Source organism: Ambystoma mexicanum, chromosome 7q (assembly GCF_040938575.1).
Source record: "Ambystoma mexicanum isolate Mex_15411 chromosome 7q, UKY_AmexF1_1, whole genome shotgun sequence".
NCBI lineage: Eukaryota > Metazoa > Chordata > Amphibia > Caudata > Ambystomatidae > Ambystoma > Ambystoma mexicanum.
Genome location: NC_090941.1, coordinates 284,098,164 through 284,119,125, shown reverse-complemented (window position 1 = coordinate 284,119,125; position 20,962 = coordinate 284,098,164). Strand labels below are relative to the sequence as shown.

General features: G+C 50.7%; 1 protein-coding gene across 1 annotated transcript in view; it reads right to left on the bottom strand.

Annotated features, from left to right (window-relative positions):
• The window catches only part of RBM26 (RNA binding motif protein 26), a 1,704,516-nt gene that overhangs the window by 959,515 nt on the left and 724,039 nt on the right, over window positions 1-20,962 (bottom strand). Inside the window, exon 11 of the mRNA XM_069639899.1 lies at window positions 12,453-12,569. Coding sequence (XP_069496000.1) covers window positions 12,453-12,569 — 117 coding nt within the window. The remainder of the gene's footprint in view (window positions 1-12,452; window positions 12,570-20,962) is intronic.

Here is a 20,962-nt window from a genome sequence, read left to right as displayed (position 1 = left end):
ACCAGAACAAAAGGTGAGAGAGAGAAGGGAATAAGGAAAGCTAAATCTCCATGTTAAGACTTACCTGTTGATTCATTCCCTCTTCATTTCGGGTCCGCGCCGCATCCTGGCATTTCCGGACCCCGGCCTGTAAGGGGAAAAAGAGACATCAGCGTTAATGAGCGAATGAAAAGACATTACCAAAAAATGCTCATTAAAGACTTACCTGATTTCTACAAGATTTTCACCTCTCATCTCGGGTCGTTGCCTGTTCCCCGGCATTCCGTACCCCGGCCCCTATGGGGAAAAAGACCCTAGCATTAGTACATTAATGCATGGACACAAGAGGAACCTCTTATCAAAAAAAAAAATTACCTGGAAGCCAAGCAAGTTTGGTTCTCACCAATCCGAAAATCCAGTGAAGTAACTGGATACCAACGCGCCCCTGCATCTGAAGCAGGATGGAGAGCTCGTCCTTCCAGACCCTAAGGTGAGACGCTATGAGAAATCACAGAAGGGTTTCGAGGAGGGTGAGAGGGGAAAGTGGGAGGCCGATTGCATTACCCCGCAGACAGTTAATGCCCTATTTTCGCCTACAGAAGGATACTTCTGCGAGCCAGACAAGCCAGATTTGGGGGCCCGGTCCAGTCCGTCTTCCGAACCCTGCGCATCACCTTAGAAGAGGTCACAGCAGCGCAAACCAGACCAGCGCCTCCGTGGGAGTTAGGTGAGCGTAACACTAGGTCTTTAAACTCATCAGCATTGTGCAAGTCTAGAGACCTACCCGTGAGATTGTCGGGGTGAGGTGGGTGGTCTAAGCCCTCACTTGGAGGGAATTCTTAATGCCACTCTGGAGGAGGTACGGATGCAGAGGGAAGACGATGCTGTAACTCTGAAATGAGAGTTTGCTAGTTGGACAACATATCCAGGGACAAGTCTCTGGCAGCGGGAGGAGTGTCCATTGGTGTGCTAGGTGGTGCAGGAAGAGGCAGCCGAGAGTGTCGAAAAAGACGTTTTTCAGAGGGACTGGTGAAGGCATACTTGGGAGAGCGCAGACCGTTCCAGTACCTGCTCATGGTCGGGAAAAAAGCCTCCAGAAGCTTAACATTCAAATCGTCACCCTATTGAAGCAACTGCTCAGGCGAAGTCTTAAATAAACAGGAGGTTTTGAACAGTACATAGCGAGCCAGTGAAAATAATGGCTGAAGCCTGTGTGGTCCTTAGAAAAGCCAAAGTGGATGGCACCTCCCTGTCGACGCTCACTCCTCTTGGGAATGTCTATCAGCTAGCGCAGATGGGTGGTTATGTAGACAGTCTAGTTGCAGAACTGGTCAACCAAGTAGTAATAGTCTTGCTTGTAGTCAATTTAGCCATTGACGAAGTGGCCGTCTACGAGGCAGTCATCGACATAGATGATGTGTTATCGATTTTGGTCAAGTATGGGTCAGCGAATTAGTCTTGGACGAGGTCTTGGGCGACTATGGGTCATGGACATAGTCGTGGTTGAGTGTCGGTTCCCCAAATAGTGCTTAGATGAAGGTGGTTTTGGCACTGCCACTTTTGATGAGGTGGTTGTAGGTGTAGACGGTATAATCGGCAACGTCTTTGACGGTGGAGAAGCCTGAGCACATAACCTATGTCCCTTTTTTGTCTCTTTTCTCAGGAAGATTCCTTGTGGGAAGTCAGCTTCGTTGAAGAGGGAGTGCGCTCCAGGGATCTGGTGTGCCTGACTGAGGCATATCTGCGACCTGAAGCAGTCAGAGGCCCCAGAACCCTTATCCAACCATCTCACTAACATGCAATGGTGGTCTCTCAATGTTGACGTTCTTGCGGTTGCATTTGGAACAGGACGTAAAAAGGCTTTTATTCCTAGTGTCTGCCATGCTGTGGACCAACAACAAAAGGCCTTAGACAGGGCTGGAACTCAGCAGGAAACAAGAACCAAGACTTTGCCGCAAATGGAACACAAGGAAGTGATGTGGCATTAAACACCAAGGAATTGAAGAACCGAGATATCAAAAATACAACAAACGTCACATTTCTGAAAAGAAAAATGGAGGACTGCCAACACTTTGATTTGCAGTACAAAATCTGAAGATGGCCACCATGGGTGCAGCTAAGGAGGACCCGTCTCATTGGCCTTGGGGTGTGCGCCCCTAAACGTGACTGATGGAATACTCAGTCATTACTTTATTCGGCATAAAACCTTTAAGTGCAAACAGTTAAAATGCATTTTACAAAAGTTAACACGAGCAAAATTTTACAGTAAGTACTGAATTAAAAATATAAAACTTCCACATGGTTAAAAGGCTAAAAAAGATAAAAGAGGAGAGCAAGCTCGCAGCCTCAAACACATGAGTAACCTAGCTGATTATACCACTTTTCACCATAGGTCTTGCGATACAATGGGCTCACTACCATCGCTGTTGGTAGATTCCAATACTTTCAATCCACACAGCCAAGCCCAATGGATAAAATGGGCAATAGTAAACACTACAGGAAGCTCTGAAGAGCCTTAACAAAACATCAATGCATCTGTGGGTGACCAAAGACCTTCAACCCTAAATATGAGTCTTAAATACGGCGTCTTAATGATTTCATTACCTAACAAATGAGCATAAAATGGGCAACAGTCTCATTGCCTAGCCCACATAAAGGAAAGATGCCCCGACCCATTACCCAAAAAAAAAAAAAAAAAAAAAGGGGGCTAGTGGCAACATTCCCAGCCTAATTCAAACAAAGATCTCTCATAGGGTGGGGCTAAAAAGTTTCAAGGCCAAAACCTAATTTGTGAAAAAGTTAATCTGGACCCAATTTTAGCCTTTTAGCTACCTCGATCATATTCTCCCTGTACCTGAAAAATGCAGCTCTCTTGAACCCAAGTAAGGCGGTTTATCTGTGTTGTGTGGAGACTCCCAAAAGCCAGCCTCATTTAACGCAATGAAGGATTCTTTCATGTGGGCCACCCACAGGATGCTTTTACGCCCTTCAAGGCTTAAGAGGTGTCTGAGCGCATCCCAGTAATTTCCTCTGCACGCCACTATTGGCTTTCAACTGTGAGTTTGGTTTATCATTACTCATCAAGTGTCTATCTGCATTGGAACCTCCCTGTTTTTGTGATTTCCTCTGTACTCCACAGCCTGACCCAGTACAGAACTGGTATGTGGGAAACTAGCTCTCTGTTTGGGAATATATCAAGCTCCAAATGTAATAACGTTGCAAGTGAGCTTTGGGGAAGAAATTACAGTTGTTTCAAGAACATAATTTCCAACCCATCTAAAGTCTGGGTGTTGCCGTATACCAGAATTTTTCAACCAATAAGATGGCAGGTCTGCCTGTTTTTGATACAACTCCATGGCAGAGGAGGTAGCCCCCACACCCATGTCTGATTAAAAAAAAAAAAAGATCTGGTTGCCTCGTTAATCTTTCCAAGGCTAGACAAGCAGTTTTAAACTTCAAAGGGAAACTGCTTTAAATTTACAGGGGAGTACCAGCCTGACAACCGACAATATTCAATGAAAATGTGAATCCATGAAAGATTAATGTTGGACAAATGGAACAGTAATAATTTCTTAGTCGCTTAGTCTAACCACATCACAACAAGTAAACAAAAGCTACAACTGTCTACAACCACTGAACATGTGCAATACTCCTCGATTACAACAATTCTCTGTTTGACTTGGAACACTGGCATAATTTTGGAATAAACTGCAGGGCACAATTCCTTCTTTTAATTTTGCAGTGGATCCAACTTTTTCATTGTAAATGAAAGCTAGAGTGTCATTGTTACAGGGAAAATGTGCATTCTTTAACAATATTTCTCACAGCAATTATGTGGGCACTACGATTTGAGTAAATATGCAGCTCATCCATAGTTGAGATGAACTGATGGTACAACAGAAACAAGCAAATTTACAGAAAAGCTGCCTACTACTATTTTATTCAGTCTCTCTCGTATTCTGTTTACATGAAACAAGTGAAATTTTTTCCTGGACAGCATCTTCATTTGCAGATCCTACCACTGCATTGGCTAAACATTTTATTATAGCAAATGCCTCAAACCACAGTGTATTTGAGGGCTGCACATAAATATTTAGAGCACCAACTAAAACATTTCGGAGTAGGTAAAGCCCATGCTATTCCAATGTCAAGAACACCAATGAATCCCAACAAAGAACACAAAGCACAAATCAACAACAAGGAACCCACTAACTGGAAAAAATATCGAAGCATCTTCTTGAATGGAACCGAACCAGTAATCAGCCATAAGGGACTGTTCACACAATCGAGAAGGCAAACAGAAGTCCAGAAATTGACCTTCAGCATGGATAGACAACAGACTGAATGGACTGGACGACAAAATTACTCCACTCCCATCAACCACCATCATCCAAAAAAAGGTTTTGATGCTCGATAACTATGGGACTTACAATAGAGAAGTTGAGCCAGGCCCTCCTGAACTGCATTGTTGCCTGAAGCGAAAGCCAGTAGAAGTGCCTAGCGGGAATAAACATTCACGCCCTGGCAACTTAAGTAGTTTTAAGGAAAATTGAGCCCAAAAAGAACTGCATTTCAGCAGTGTATCTAAGAGAGCAACAGCCAAAACCGGAAACCAAAAGAGTGACATTAGACCCACAAATCAAAGGGTGCATGCCTTCGAATGCCACAAGTTACTCTTACCTGGTAACGTTCTTTCGATGGGATGGTCCGACGACGTATTCCATATCTATGACAGTAATCACCACAGCTGTGCTGCTTCGGAAAATCTTCGGCGTCTGCGTCCTGCATCGATGACGTCAATACGCCACCCTCTAGGACCTCCTCCGACGTCACTGGATGTTATAAGTAGGACGCACGACGCCCGTAGCCTGTTGTAGTTTTTTCCCCAGAACGTGTGCCACCAGTCTTCTACCAGTCTGACACACAAAGCCTTGCGGAAAGGTAAGCTGCAATCGCATAAGAAATTCTGTAGCGGGGAAGGTAGGGAGGGAGCGATATGGAATAAGTTGTAAGACCATCCCATCGAAAGAACGTTACCTGGTAAGAGTAACTTGTTCTTCGAGGGGATTGGGTCCTCCGACGTATATTCCATATCTATGACAGGCTCCCAAAGCAGTACCAAAGCAAGGAGGGGGGAAAAAAATTTAGAAAACAGAAATGTAGCATGCGCAATCAAATTGAGGAGTAAAGGACCGCCTTGCCAAAGGCCAGATCCTGCCCCCAGATGGAATCGAGGGAATAGTGACGTACAAAAGTATGTATCGAAGCCCAGGTAGCAGCATCACAGATGTTGCGAATAGGAACACCCCTCTGCAGGGCAGTAGAGGCAGCCATACCCCTGGTAGAATGGGCCCGCAAGCCGACCGGTGGGTCCTTAACCGCCAACCGGTAACACTCAGATAGCCAAAATAATCCAGCGAGACAAAGTCTTTCGTCACAGCCTGTTTCCAGTGTAACCATTAAAGAGCTGATCGTGCACTCTGACCCGGGACATGCGTGAAATATAAAAGCTTAACACTCTCCTAGGATCAGGCCTAGAGAGTCTCTCCTCTTCCGTACCAGGATGTGGAAGAGGATAAAATGCCAGAAGAACAACCTTCTGCCCTAAATGAAATTCCGACACCACCTTCGGAAGAAAAAAAGGACGAACCCTAAGGACAACCCTGTCCTTATGAAACACAGTGAAGGGTGGCTTAACTGAAAGTGCCTGTAACTCACTCACTCTGCAAGCAGAAGTTAACAGTCACAAAGGGCATGAATGCAAAGGCTCAAATGGAGCACCCATCAGAAACTTGAGAACAAGGTTCACATTCCAACCGGGCACCTGGAAAGTTGACGGAGGGAACACATTAGTGAGCCCTTTCAGAAACTGAGAAATTAAAGGAATTTTAAAATAGGAACACTTTTCAGACGAGCGCTTAAATATGAACAGCGCCGCCAGGTAACCTTTAATGGTACCCACTTGTAGGCCCTTGTGGGCCAAAGAAAGCAAAAGAGACAGAAGCATGGGAATTTCACATGCAAAAGGATCCACATTCTTAACTCTGCACCAGTCCCAGAATGTTCTCCAACGGCAACGGTACAGGGACTTTGTTGCGGGCCTTCTGGCCGAAAGCAACACATCCATCACATCTTCAGGGAGGTCCCAATCCTTATACCTCAACCTTTCAGAAACCAAGAGTGAAGGTTGAGGGACCTGACCTCTGGATGGAGAACCTGACCCCCCTCCCGTGAGAGCAGATCGTCTCGGTAGGGAAGACGACATGGAGGGAAGATGGACAAGTCAAGAAGGTCTGGATACCCCGTCCTCCGGGCCCACGCCGGAGCAATGAGGATCATCCGGGAACCGAACCTCCGTAGTACTTGCGGTATGACGGGGACTGGAGGAAACGCGTACAGCAGTGGGAATGACCACTCCACCACGAACGCGTCTCCTAAGGCTCCGTTTGGAGGAAATTCCCGCAAGCAGAACCTCTTGCACTTCCGGTTGACACTGGGGACGAAGAGATCCACTTCAGGGGTCCCCCAAAGGGCGAAGATTTCCAGGAGAATCTCCTGAGCCAACACCCACTCATGAGATCGCGCTCTGCCTGCTCAGAGCGTCCACCGTCTCGTTTACGTCTCCTGCCAGATGAACTGACGAGATCGAAACGTCCTGCTGGATTGCCCAGAAAGAGAGCTGCATCGCCTCTCTGCACAGAGGAAGTGACTCTGCGCGCCCCCCCACCCTTTTTGTTGAGGTAGTGGATGGCCACTGTGTTGTCCGTAAGGATCAGGACATTCTTTCTTCGAACAGTCGGCAGAAAAGCCTTCAGGGCTAGCCCGACAGCCCTCAGCTCCAACAGATTGATATGAAGTCTGGACTCCGACAGAGACCAAGGACTGCTGACTGTCAACTCATTGGCAGGAGCTCCCCATCCGGTGAGGGATGCGTCCGTTACTTCGTCACCTCCTGCCAGGGCAGCCAAAATGGAACCCCCCCCTCATCAGATTGCCTTCGTCGGCCCACCACAGAAGGTCCTGGGAGACCGAAGACGGCACCTGAACAGGGTCTGACATCTTGCCGGAGGACTGAGACAACTGGAGCTTGAGTGCCCATTGCAAAGATCTCATCCGCAACCTGGTCTCTGGCACCAGAAGAATGCAGGATGCCATGAGGCCGAGCAGTCTCAAGAACTCGAACGCTGGGAGAGTCTGGGCAAGTTGAAACTTGTGCACCATCTGCTAAATGTGAGGAGCCCTCACATGGGGAGGAACACACTGCTCGGGGACGTGTCGAGCACTGCTCCGATGTACTGGAGCCTCTGAGTTGGTGTCAAATGGGACTTCAAGTTGAGGGAAAAGCCCAGCTTGTGGAGGGAGTGGCAGGTGACTGACTGATGATCCAGGACTTGCTCGGGAGAGCGCGCCCTGATCAACCAATCGTCCAGGTAGGGGTAGACATGAATCCCCCCCTTTCCTGAGGTGCGCTGCCACCACTACCATGAGCTTGGTGAAGACCCTCGGGGCGGAGGTCAATCCGAACGGCAGGACCCCAAACTGAAAGTGCGAGTCGCCAACCGCGAACCTCAGGTACTTCTTGTGCTTTGGATGGATGGCACATGAAAATAAGCGTCCTTGAGGTCGAGAGACACCAACCAGTCCTGAAGTTGAAGGGCCTGGAGGACTTAAGAGTAACCATCTTGAACTTGTCCTTCCTGAGGAGTTTGTTCAAACCACGCAAGTCCATGATGGGTCTCAATCCCCGTCTTTCTTGGAAATCAAAAAATAAGGGGAATACCATCCCTTGTTCCTCTCCGCTACAGGCACCAGTTCTATGGCGCCTTTCTCCAGCAGGGACTGAATTTCCTGCGCAAGGAGCGGATCCGGATTCTTCAAAGAGAGATTCCCCGGTGGATTGTCTTGAGGCCTCTGCCGGAAAAGAAGACAGTAGCCGTGGGTTATGATCTCCAGAACCCACATATCTGAAGTAATGGCACGCCACTCTGCAAGATGCTGCGCCAGTCTTCCCCCAACCGGCGAACCATGGGACATGGCCTCATGACTGAGCTGAAGCGGCTGCAGCGTTGTCTGAGGGCAAAGAGGCAACAGCCCGAGCGGCCTTGGCACCTCGAGTACCTTGTTTTCCACCTCTGGCACTCCTACAGTGGCCCTTTTGACTGGCAGCTCCTCTCGTTTTACCAAAGGATGTGTAATAACGAAAGGAACCTCCCCTCCATTGCTGTCCCCTAGGACGAAAAAGGCGGAGGTTGTCGAACTGCAGCGCCCAACGACTTTGCTGCAGCTTTTGAGGTCTGCAACCTCTCAAGGCTCTCGTCAGCCTTGCTGCCAAAAAGATGTTCCCAGTCAAAGGGCATGTTGAGGAGCCAAACCTGCACATCAGGAGCAAACCCCGACTTCCGCAACCACGCAAACCTGCGTATCACGGTGCTCGCCACCATGGACCGGCTGACGCAACGTGCCATGTCCAAACCCAACTGAACGGCCTCACACATGGCATCCTTGCCATCTTGAACCATGGCAAGGAAACCATCCTGTTCGTCCCCTTCGGGAATATGTTCAGCTGCCAAGGAAACAGTTCCACAGAGTGTGCGTGAAACGAGACAAGGCAGATATGTAGTTGGCCGCCTGAAGTGCCATACCCCCCTGCACAAAAAACTTTCTTCGCCCAGCTGTCAAAACGCTTGTCGTCCCCATCAGGAGGGATGGTGGGTACGACGCCTGCTTTGCCGGGGCCGTAGCCGCCTGCACCACCAAACTGTCCGGAGTAGGGTACTTGAACAAGTAGCAGGGGTCACTACTAGCTGGGTGGTATTTTCGCGGCAAAAACATGCCCACTGCTGGGAGACTCTCCGGAGCAGTCCAAGCCGCCGCCATCATCCTCTGTAGAGCCATATGAAACGGCAGTTCCTGGTCAGTTGGTAGCCCAATGACAAGGATATCCGTAAGGTCATCCTCAACAAACTCCCCCGGGGGAGCAGACCATCCTAAGTACTCGGTGACCCTTGACATAAGGCGCCAGTACAAAGAATCGGCATGAGTGCCAGGCTCAGGCCTACAAAACTCCACCTCCGGAGAGGTGTCCAGCCCACTAGGCATCATGCAGGGACTGCCTCAGGTCCTCAAACTGGCTGTGGCCCGAGAGAATCTCGCCTGGCACCGTGTCAGACACCATGCCATCATCAGAGCCCTCAACCACCACTGAAATTAATTCCAAATGGCAGTAAGAAGGCACAAAACTTGAACCAAAGCCATGCTTGACCTTGGCCAGAGCCTTTCTAGGTGGTTCCACCGAGCCACGGGGTACCCCCGTCGACACAGTCTGGAACGGTGTTGAGGGCGTCGAGTGAATTGGCGCCGATGACGGACGCGGCGCTGACAGCATCGACACAGGCCTCAAAGGCGGAGCCCCGAGCGTGTCCGACATCCTGGGCGCCAACGGCGTCAATGACTTCCTCGGAGATGGAGCCTCGAGAGAGTCCGTCGACGACCTCGGCACCACAGGCATAGATGTCTTCTTCGAAGACTTCACAGGTTCACGTGGTCTTGAGCGCGTCGAGGACCGGGACCTAGAACGGGCATGACGAGAACGATCCCTTTGTCCGAGCGGGACCTCTCCCGCGAATCGTGCCGACCATCCGAGCCCGAAGGCGTGCGAGTGGTGTCTCTCGACCGATCACGACCAACCCCACTCGTAGGCACGAACGGACCGGTGCCCTGCGATTCGAGAATCGCTAACATCTTCTTCCCGAAGGAAGCCCATTCCTACGGTGTAGCTTGCATGGTGGGATAAGCGACCCGCCGACGGGCAGAGTCCTCGGACGGGGAAGGCGACCGATGCCGGCACTTCCGGGAATGCCTTGAAGAGGCAGAGGAGTGGCGGGACCGACTCCCGGAGCAAGACCCACTGGACTTCTGACGACGCCGAGATTCGCCCCTCAAATCATCCGTTGAAAGCCCCGCAGACCTCGACTTTCGGGGCTTGGACACCTTCCCTACCGACAACTTCTTGCGCTCCCGCAAGGCTTTGGACGTGAGCGACTGGCAGTCGACACAGTCATCCGTGTCATGGGCCTCCCCGAGGCACCAGAGGCAGGCATCATGCAAGTCCGTCACCGACATCTTGGACCCGCAGTCCCCGCATTTCTTAAAGCCCAGACGTGGGGTGTAAGACGAGGTAGACATCTTCACGGAGAAATACTTCATAAACACCAAAGAGGTTAGAAGAACCGAGAAACAACAGACCCTCCAAAGAGTCGAGGCGCGCCGAGATTCCCGAAGCGAACATGTTCGCGGAAAAAATGGAACTGAGGCTACGGGTGTCATGCTTCCTACTTATAACATCCAGTGATGTCGGCCGTCGGAGGAGGTCCTCGAGGGCAGCGTATCAACGTCATCGACGCAGACGCCGAAGATTTTCTGAAACAGCACAGCTGTGGTGATTACTGTCATAGATATGGAATACGTCGGAGGACCCAATCCCCTCGAATGTAGTTTTCAGACTCCATCAGGGCATTGGTGTTGGATGCAAAGGAATGTGAGGAACTCTCAAACCTTGTGATTAAGCAAAGAATGCAAAGCAAGTGGGGGACACCAGAATAATGTTCTTTTCATGCAGGCACACCCATTATCAAACAATATAAATATTGATACCATTAGGCATTAAGGCGGAGTGGTGTGTGTCGGTGTGAAGAGGAATTTCAAGATATTGATACAAAATGATATAGAGGGGCACAAACGCCACTTTTCCTGGTATTTTGCTCAGAATGGTATGGCTGTAATGGGCAAATTATCCTAATACAGCGTTATTCACAGAGAGTTTGTTAAAGGGGATACCGTTACCTGTTAACACAGAATCTGAAAAGTCCCTTGTGCAAAGGTGGAATTAATTTCAGTGAGAGGTGCGAGAAGGACTTTAAGATGTTTTCAAGGACAATGAACATGCATTATCAACAAAGGGGGTAGATTCCATGACCACCATTAGTTTAGGTCTCAAAAACGTGCAAGCAAGCTAGGGGTCCATTCCATAAAAAAGTTAAAAAATACTTGCTTTGAAAGACATTTTAATTTGCACACGACAGGAAAAAAAATTATGGATTTAGCAAGGTTTCTTCAAAATACTTTGAATGATCTAAATCATGATAAAAGGAAATCTCAACAAATGGACATGACAATATTTGCAAGGTAGCAAACAACCACTATCTATGCTTACATCTCATTTAAGGGCTAAATATTGAGATGGAAATTGATTGATGCCCGAATGGTCTAAAAAAACTAAAACAATTCTGCTAAGGTGAAAACAAAGATATAGTTTTGATAATAAAAGGTTTACTTCTAGTGTTCGTACATAACATTTAACTAATACACAGGCATTTTGAGCACCCCAAATCAGGAACTGGCCTATTTCTAAAACATCTACTGGTGCCTTCTCCTCAACTGTTTCTAAATATAGGGATTCCATTAACAATTTCTGCCACCACAAACTTCACTGAATTATCCAGTGAAGCCCCTTTAAGCATTACAATTTGGCCCAGTGGAGGCTTAAAAGATCACACTGTGGAAGTCTCAAAGTCGGACCACTGCTGAGCCCTAGACAGCATTTGTGTCCTTAAGCACTTTGCGCTTCTTGTGCAGAAGCACAAGTCTAAGGTTTTAGTTTTTTTTTTAATCGTTTTTCTAACCATGACATAAATGAGGACACCCCAAAAATAGGAGGTCGTTTTTGCTCACTTTTCAGGGACCTTCTTCAATCTTGGCAAATATGGATTTCTGACATGCAATCTCCCAAATGTTGTTGAGGGCATATGGAAGTGAGTGGGCAGAAGGGCTTGGATGTCGGTTTTCTTGACCATGGCTTCAACATACCCAGGCTCTCTCAGGTGAGTACAGACACAGCCCTTCTCAAGGCAAATGCCTCTCGTCAGCTGTCTCTCCTTTCGACGCAGCGCTCCACAGAATACAATTGAGTCTCAAAAGAAATTCGGCCCAATTGTGTACACGACTCCTTTTCCTGCTCTTGCCTTTCTCAAAGTCTCATCTATGCTCCATATGTCTGATACTGCTCCTTTGCCTCTCAGACAGGCAAAGCGATTCAACGCCATAACAAGGCAGAAGGCGCTATGCAAACGCAAGATGACATGAGGAACTGAGAAGCTAAATCAGCAAGCCAAAAAGTAATGAAATGTATTTTTTTTTTTAAATGTATTGAGAGCACAGGATGTGTTTGAGGGAACATTTTCTCAAACACTACTAGCATGTACCCAGAGTTAACTGTTGGGATTGCACAGAAACCATCCAAGCTCCACAAAATGAGTAGAGACCAACATAATATTGTCATAAACAGAGCACCTCAACCTATGCTGGGATAAAAGGCAAAAATACCAAAGACTGCAAGAATATGACCTGCGGTCACAATGCTTAAAGGCCAATACAGCCTTCCACCGAGGTCAGAAAAGATGACTCATATGCCTTACCTTTTATTTTGGTGGTTGGACTCGGTCCCAGTAACTCGAGCTGGGTCCATCATTGCCTTAGGCATGACTGGGTTGGCTGTCGGAAAAATATTAAAGTTTCTTCTGGAGGGTGGAAACCTAGATCGAGAATATATTGATTAAAACAGATTGAAAGTTTGGAACCAAGATTGAAGTTTTTGTAGCCAAAGACAAAATATGTAGAAATCATTTCTGCAACTGTCACAAGCTGGGCAATTTAGTGGGTAATAAATACAAGGAAATTGGATAACTAAAAAAGAAAAAACACAGTTAACAAAACTGGTATACAGAAAATGTGTTGTGAAGAAACCATGCTAAAGAACAAGTTACTTTCTTACCTGGTAACGTTCTTTCGATGGGATGGTCCGACGACGTATTCCATATCTATGACAGTAATCACCACAGCTGTGCTGCTTCGGAAACTTTTTCGGCGTCTGCGTCCTGCGTCGATGACGTCGATGCGCCGCCGTCGAGGACCTCCTCCGACGTCTGACGTCATCCGATGTGATAAGTAGGACGCACGACGCCAGTAGCCTCAGTTGTAGTTTTTTCCCCCCAGAACGTGTGACATTAGTCAACTGCCAGTCCGACACAAAGCCTTGCGGAACGTAAGCTGCAATCGCAACAGAAATTCTGCAGCGGGGAAGGCAGGGCGGGAGCGATATGGAATACGTCGTCGGACCATCCCATCGTAAGAACGTTACCAGGTAAGAAAGTAACTTGTTCTTCGAGGGGATTGGGTCCTCCGACGTATTCCATATCTATGACAGACTCCCAAAGCAGTACCAAATCAAGGAGGAGGGAAAGAATTTAGAAACAAAATTTAGAATAGCCAATCAAATAGCAGAGCAAAGGACCGCCTTGCCAAAGGCCAGATCCTGCCCTCTGATGGAATCGAGGGAATAATGCCGCACAAATGTATGCACTGAAGCCCAGGTGGCAGCATCACAGATGTTGCGAATAGGAACACCCCTCTGCAGGGCAGTAGATGCAGCCAAGCCCCTGGTAGAATGGGCCCGCAAGCCAGCCGGTGGGTCCTTGCCCGCCAAGCGGTAACACTCCGAGATGGCCAAAATAATCCAGCGGGACAAAGTCTGTTTCGTCACAGCTTGCCCCAAGCGCTTACCAGCGTAACCAATAAAGAGTTGATCGTCCACTCTGACCCGGGACATGCGAGAAACATAAAAGCTCAAAGCTCTCCTAGGATCAAGCCTATGGAGCCTCTCCTCTTCCTTACCAGGATGCGGAGGAGGATAGAATGCCGGAAGAACAATCTTCTGGGCCAAATGAAATTCCGTCACTACCTTTGGAAGAAAAGAAGGACGAACTCGAAGGACAACCCTGTCCTTGTGAAATACAGTGAAGGGTGGCTTAACAGAAAGTGCCTGTAACTCACTCACTCTGCGAGCGGAAGTAACCGCAACTAAAAACACAGTTTTCAAAGTCAACAGCCTCAAAGGGCAAGAATGTAACGGCTCAAACGGAGCACCCATAAGAAACCTAAGAACAAGGTTCAAATCCCAACCGGGCACCAGGAAAGGCGACGGAGGGAACACATTAGTGAGCCCTTTCAGAAACTGTGAAATTAAAGGGATTTTAAAGTAAGAACATTCTTCAGATGAGCGCTTAAAGATGGACAGCGCCGCCAGGTAACCCTTAACGGTACCCACTTGCAAGCCCCTGTGGGCCAAAGAAAGCAAAAAGGACAGAACCATGGGGATGTCACATGCAAAAGGATCCACATTCTGAACTCTGCACCAGTCGCAGAACTTACGCCAACGGCAACGGTACAGAGACTTAGTTGCGGGCCTTCGGGCCGAAAGCAACACCTCCATCACGTCTTCAGGGAGGTCCCAATCCTTATACCTCAACCTTTCAGAAGCCAAGCGTGAAGGTTGAGGGATCCGACCTCTGGATGGAGAACCTGACCCCCCTCCCGTGAGAGCAGATCGTCTCGGTAGGGAAGACGACGTGGAGGGCAGATGGACAAGTCGAGAAGGTCCGGGTACCACGTCCTCCGAGCCCACGCCGGAGCAATGAGGATCATCCGGGAACCGAACTTCCGTAACCTCCGCAGCACTTGCGGGATGACGGGGACTGGAGGAAACGCTTACAGCAGCGGGAACGACCACTCCACCACGAACGCGTCTCCTAAGGCTCCTTTTGGAGGAAATTCCCGCGAGCAAAACCCTTCGCACTTCCGGTTGACACTGGAGGCAAAGAGATCCACTTGAGGGGTCCCCCAAAGGGCGAAGATCTCCAGGAGAATCTCCTGAGCCAACTCCCACTCGTGAGAGATCGTGCTCTGCCTGCTCAGAGCGTCCGCCGTCACGTTCTCGACTCCGGCCAGATGAACTGCCGAGATCGAAACTTCCTGCTGGATGGCCCAGAACTCGAGCTGCATCGCCTCCCTGCACAGAGGAAGTGACCCTGCCCCCCCCTTTTTGTTGAGGTAGTGCATGGCCACTGTGTTGTCCGTCAGGATCAGGACATTCATTCCTCGCACAGTCGGCAGAAAAGCCCTCAGGGCTAGCCTGACGGCCCTCAGCTCCAACAGATTGATATGGAGTCTGGACTCCGACGGAGACCAACGACCGCTGACTGTCAGCCCGTTGGCATGAGCTCCCCATCCCGTGAGGGATGCATCCGACACGATCGTCACCTCCGGCCAGGGAAGCCAAAACGGAGCCCCCTTCATCAAGTTGCCTTCGACGGCCCACCACAGAAGGTCCCGGGCGACCGAGGGCGGCACCTGAATCGGGTCCGACATCCTGCCGGAGGACTGCGACCATTGCATCTTGAGTGCCCACTGCAAAGATCTCATTCGCAGGCGAGCCTCTGGCACCAGAAGAATGCAGGATGCCATGAGGCCGAGCAACCTCAAGAACTCGAACGCTGGGAGCGTCTGGGCATGCTGAAACTTGCGCACCATCTGCTGAATGTGAAGAGCCCTCACCCGGGGAGGAAAACACTGCCCCAGGGAAGTGTCGAGCACTGCTCCGATGTACTGGAGCCTCTGCGTTGGCGTCAAATGGGACTTCTTTAAATTGAGGGAGAAGCCCAGCCTGTGAAGGGAGTGGCAGGCGACGGACAGATGATCCAGGACCTGCTCGGGAGAGCTCCCCTGATCAACCAATCGTCCAGGTAGGGGTAGACGTGAATCCCCCCTTGCCGGAGATGCGCTGCCACCACCACCATGAGCTTGGTGAAAACCCTCGGGGCGGAGGTCAAACCGAACGGCAGGACCCGAAACTGAAAGTGCGAGTCGCCAATCGCGAACCTCAGGTACTTCTTGTGCTTGGGATGGATCGGCACATGGAAGTAAGCATCCTTGAGGTCGAGTGACACCAACCAGTCCTGAAGCTGAAGGGCCTGGAGGACTTGAGAGAGAGTAACCATCTTGAACTTGTCCTTCCTGAGGAGTTTGTTCAAACCGCGCAAGTCCATGATGGGTCTCAATCCCCCGTCTTTCTTGGAAATCAAAAAATAAGGGGAATACCATCCCTTGTTCCTCTCCGCTACAGGCACCAGTTCTATGGCGCCTTTCTCCAGCAGGGCTTGAATTTCCTGCGCAAGGAGCGGATCCGGACACTTCAAAGAGAGGTACCCCGGTGGATTGTCGCGAGGCCTGTGCCGAAAGGGAAGACAGTAGCCGTGGGTTATGATCTCCAGAACCCACACATCTGAAGTAATGGCACGCCACTCTACAAGATGCTGCGCCAGCCTTCCCCCAACCGGCGAACCATGGGACATGGCCTCATGACTGAGTAGGAGCGGCTGCGGCGTTACCTGAGGGCAAAGAGGCAACTGCCCGAGCGGCCTTGGCACCACGGGTACCTTGTCGTCCACCTCTGGTACCCCTGCGTTGGCCCCTTTGACTGCCAGCTCCTCTCGCTCTACCAAAGGACGAGTAATAGCGAAAGGAGCCACCCCTCCACTGCTGTCCCCTAGGACGAAAAGGCGGAGGTTGGCGAACTGCAGCGCCCAACGACTTCGCTGCAGCTTTTGAGGTCTGCAACCTCTCAAGGCTCTCGTCAGCCTTGCTGCCAAAAAGATGTTCACCATCAAAGGGCATGTTGAGGAGCCGGGACTGCACATCAGGAGCAAACCCCGACTTCCGCAACCACGCAAACCTGCGTATCACGGTGCTCGCCGCCATGGACCTACTGACGCATTCAGCTAAGTCCAAACCCGACTGAACGGACTCACACATGGCATCCTTACCATCCTGGACCAAAGCAAGGAAACCATCCCGTTCGTCCCCTTCGGGAATATGTTCAGCCGCTAACGCAACACAGTTCCACAGAGTGTGCGTGAAACGTGACAAGGCACAAATGGAGTTGGCCGCCTGAAGCGCCATACCACCAGAAGAAAACACCTTATTCGCCCAGCCATCAAAACGTTTGTCGTCCCTATCAGGAGGGATGGTAGGGTACGACGCCTGCTTTGCCGGGGCCGTGGCCGCCTGCACCACCAAACTTTCCGGAGTGGGGTGCCTGGTCAAGTAGCAGGGGTCGCCACTGGCTGGACGGTATTTCCGCGACAAGGATCTGCCCACCGCCGGGAGACTCTCCGGAGCAGTCCAAGCCGCCGCCACCCTACGCTGTAAAGCCATATGGAATGGCAGTACCGGGTCAGTTGGGGGACCAACATCAAGGATGTCCGTCAGATCATCCTGCACAAACTCCCCTGGGGGAGCAGACCATCCCAGATACTCAGACACCCTAGCCATAAGGCGCCGGTATGAGGAATCGGCATGGGAGCCAGGCTCAGGCCGACCAAATTCCACCTCCGGAGAGGTGTCCAGACCACTCGCATCATGCAGCGACTGCCTCAAATCGTCAAATTGACTATGGCCCGAGACAATGTCATCCGGCACCTGATCAGGAACCAGGCCAACCGAATCCACATCCGCCTCCGAAATATAATCCAAGTGGTGGAAAGGCACCTGAGAGTGCCTGCTCTTAGCCAGAGCCTTCCTAGGGGGTACACCCGAGACACGGGGCACCTCCGACACGAAAGGCGTCGATGGCGTCGAGAGAATCGGCGCCGCCGTCGAGAAAACCGGCAACGGCGCCGAGAGGATCGGCGTCGACGTCGAGGAAATCGGCGTCGACGTCAGATGCAGCGCCTCCAATATCGGCGGCGTCGACACAGCCCTCGAAGCCGGAGCCCCGAGCGTGTCCCTCGACGACCTGAACGTCGACGGCTTCGACGACTTCCTCGGAGCCGGAGCTTCGAGAAAGCCTGTCGACGCCCTCGACGCCTCAGACGTCGATGTCTTCCTCGAAGACATCACAGGTGCACACGGTCTCGATCGCGTCGAGGACCGGGACCTGGAACGGGTACGGCGAGAACGAGCCTCCTTGTCCAAACGGGACCTCTCCCGTGACTCGTGCCGACCACTCTTGCGAGCGGCGTCTCTCGACCTCACACGGCCGACCCCACTCGGGGGCGCGGACGGTTGAGTACCCTGCGACTCAAGAATCGCCAACATTTTCTTCCCGAAGGAAGCCCATTCCTCCGGCGTCGCACGGCTGGTGGGATAACCGACGTGCCAGGCAGAGTCCTCGGAAGAGGACCTGGAAGGCGACCGGTGACGGCGCTTCCGAGAACGCCTCGAAGAGGCAGAGGAGTGGCGAGACCGACTCCTAGAAGAAGACCGACGAGACTTCCGACGATGACGCGGAGAGTCACCCCTCGAATCATCCGTCGAAAGCCCCGCCGACTTCGACTTCCGGGGCTTGGACACCCGACCTACCGACAATTTCTTCTTACGTTCGCGTAAGGCCTTGGAAGTGAGCGACAGGCAGTCGACACAGTCATCCGTGTCGTGGGCCTCCCCGAGGCACCAGAGGCAGGCGTCGTGCGAGTCAGTCACCGACATCTTGGACCCACACACCCCGCACTTCTTGAAGCCCGGACGCGGGGTTGAAGACGAAGTGGAAGACATCGCTGCGAAGGAATATTCACAAACGAACAGGTTCGAAGAACCAGAAAGAACAGAACTCCAAAGAGTCGAGGCTAGAACCGAGAAACACGAAGCAACACGTTCGCGGAAAAAACGGAACTGAGGCTACTGGCGTCGTGCGTCCTACTTATCACATCGGATGACGTCAGACGTCGGAGGAGGTCCTCGACGGCGGCGCATCGACGTCATCGGCGCAGGACGCAGAAAAAGTTTCCGAAGCAGCACAGCTGTGGTGATTACTGTCATAGATATGGAATACGTCGGAGGACCCAATCCCCTCGAATGTCTTTTTACTGTGTTACATGCATACAATTCTCGTTTATATCCAGAGAGGAAAGGGTGGGCAAAGTTGTTTAAAAAAAGTCTGTCGTGGAATGCTCCTTCAAAATATAAGAATGTGACACTGAAAGCCCAAAACCATAAAAAAACAAATGCATCTCTATATATGCGCACATGTATATAATGCACATTTAAAAAAGCTAAAATAGCTAAATTGTGATCCAAATAAAACCCTAAACACATTTTCAGCTCAGTGAAATAATTACTTTTTAAAATTAATTTGAACTGGAACGGTAATAGATTGGTTGTTCTGTTAATATGTAATCACTGCCGTTGGGATGCATGAATATATCCCAATTGCCACAATAAATAACTCCTATCAGAGCAATAAAAGGGTCAGACACAGATAGCTGTAAATAAACGGTAGCAAAACATACAATTTTTCAAGCATAAGGTTGAAAGCAAATCAGAAGTTTTAAAGGATCAAAACAGCAGAACATATTTGTATTAAAACTAGACATGTAAACTAATTTAATACTGAAGTACAATTCTTTGAGTTTAATTGGCATGTTATTCACAAGTGGCTAGTGTAATGTATGGACCTACAAACTAAGTAATGCAATAAATACAGCAGCAAATTAAAATGAAATGCCACAAAGAATAGTATGGCACACTCATGTGAGAACACGTAACTGAGCATCTTTTGTTAATTGGCAGAGAAAAAATTCCTACATTAAATAGTAAACATGGTGGATCATTCTATAGCCAACTAGGGATAGAAACTTGATGAAAGAAATGTCCAGTTGCAAACAAATGCAGAGCAAACCCCATAATTATAGGTAAACAACAAATGGAATTCCAAGATGGTGGCCGCAGCATAGAGACGTATTCAAGTGTCTCTCCCGCCAGGCAGCCTGGATAACGGTGAACAATGAAGCCAGCGACCTGCGTGCAGGGAGCCAGACTTCATTTCCCCCTGTTCTTTCCACGTCGGGGACCCGAGGGAGTGGTGGCGAGATGCCCTCAGATCCTGGGGAAGGTGCGCTCCGGGAGTTGCGAGTCTGGGCTGTGGGGCGCCCATCTGCCCCCAACGCTATGGAAGAGCAGCGCGGCTGTGGCGCTCCGCATCACCAGAGGGATATTACAGGCCCCCACGCCCCTCCCTCGGACACTACAACATCCCCGCGGAGGGGGAGAGGTCTGGGGCGGCGACTTCGTGGACGCGGGGCCCGCGGCAAGCACCGGTGCCGCTGTACTGGGCATCGGCCCGCACGGGGGTGGGGGGTCCCACCCCTCGCCTGGAGTCAGCTGTTTGAGTAGTTGCTGGCGGCCGGGGAGCGGTGCGGGCGGGCAGAGTAACAGACCCGCTGGGCCTGGCGGGGAGGCGGCTCCAGGAGGGGCACGCTGCAGACAATGGAGCGGGCATCCATGGGTGAGACGATACCGCTCGGAGGACACCAGCAAGCGCGGCGACCCACCAGATAAGCAAGGGGAGTGGTGGTGGGGGGGCCCGGGGCACCTGAGTGGGCCCGGAGTAGGAGGCGGAGCGAGTCGCCCAACCCCACCAGCCCACAGCAGCTGAAGTGTGGAAGGAGAGACTGGAGTGGACACCTCTAGTGGGGGCAGACGGCCAGTGAAGAGTGGTTGAGCCGGGGTGTGCTCCCCCCCCTCCCCCTGAGCCAAACGTTGTTCCCCATTGGAGTGCTGGAAGACTGGGTTGGTGCATCCCCCCTACAATAAGAGACGGCGGGACACCCCCTCCCCCTTGAGCTAGGCAGCGGCACTTTGGAGCCCGGCCAGAGCAGGAATCCGGGCGGCAGGTCTTGGAACTATAGGAGGGACCCCAGGTGGGAAGGAAGAAAGGACCTGTACACCAATTTCACGGGGGGTTGGGCTCCCTCCCGCCCTCGCATAGAATGTCCAAGTCACGGGGGAAAAGTGCTGTACCCAATGCGCAAGCCATAGCTTCGAAACAAGACCTGAACTTGGTCCAGATTTGGGCATCGGAGACGGTGACGAACCCTAAAGGGGCTAGTCCAGAGGGCATACAGGCGGGACAGGCCTCCCCATCACGGGCCTCCAACTCGAAGGAGGAGCTACACTCCTGCTTCAAGGAACTACAGGAGTCCTTTATGTCCACAGTGCAGGAGCAATTTGGCTCCCTAAGAGATGACATGAAGAAAGCGTTACAGGAGATTAGAGCCGATGTTTCCAAACTGGAAGAACGGACAGATGTACTGGA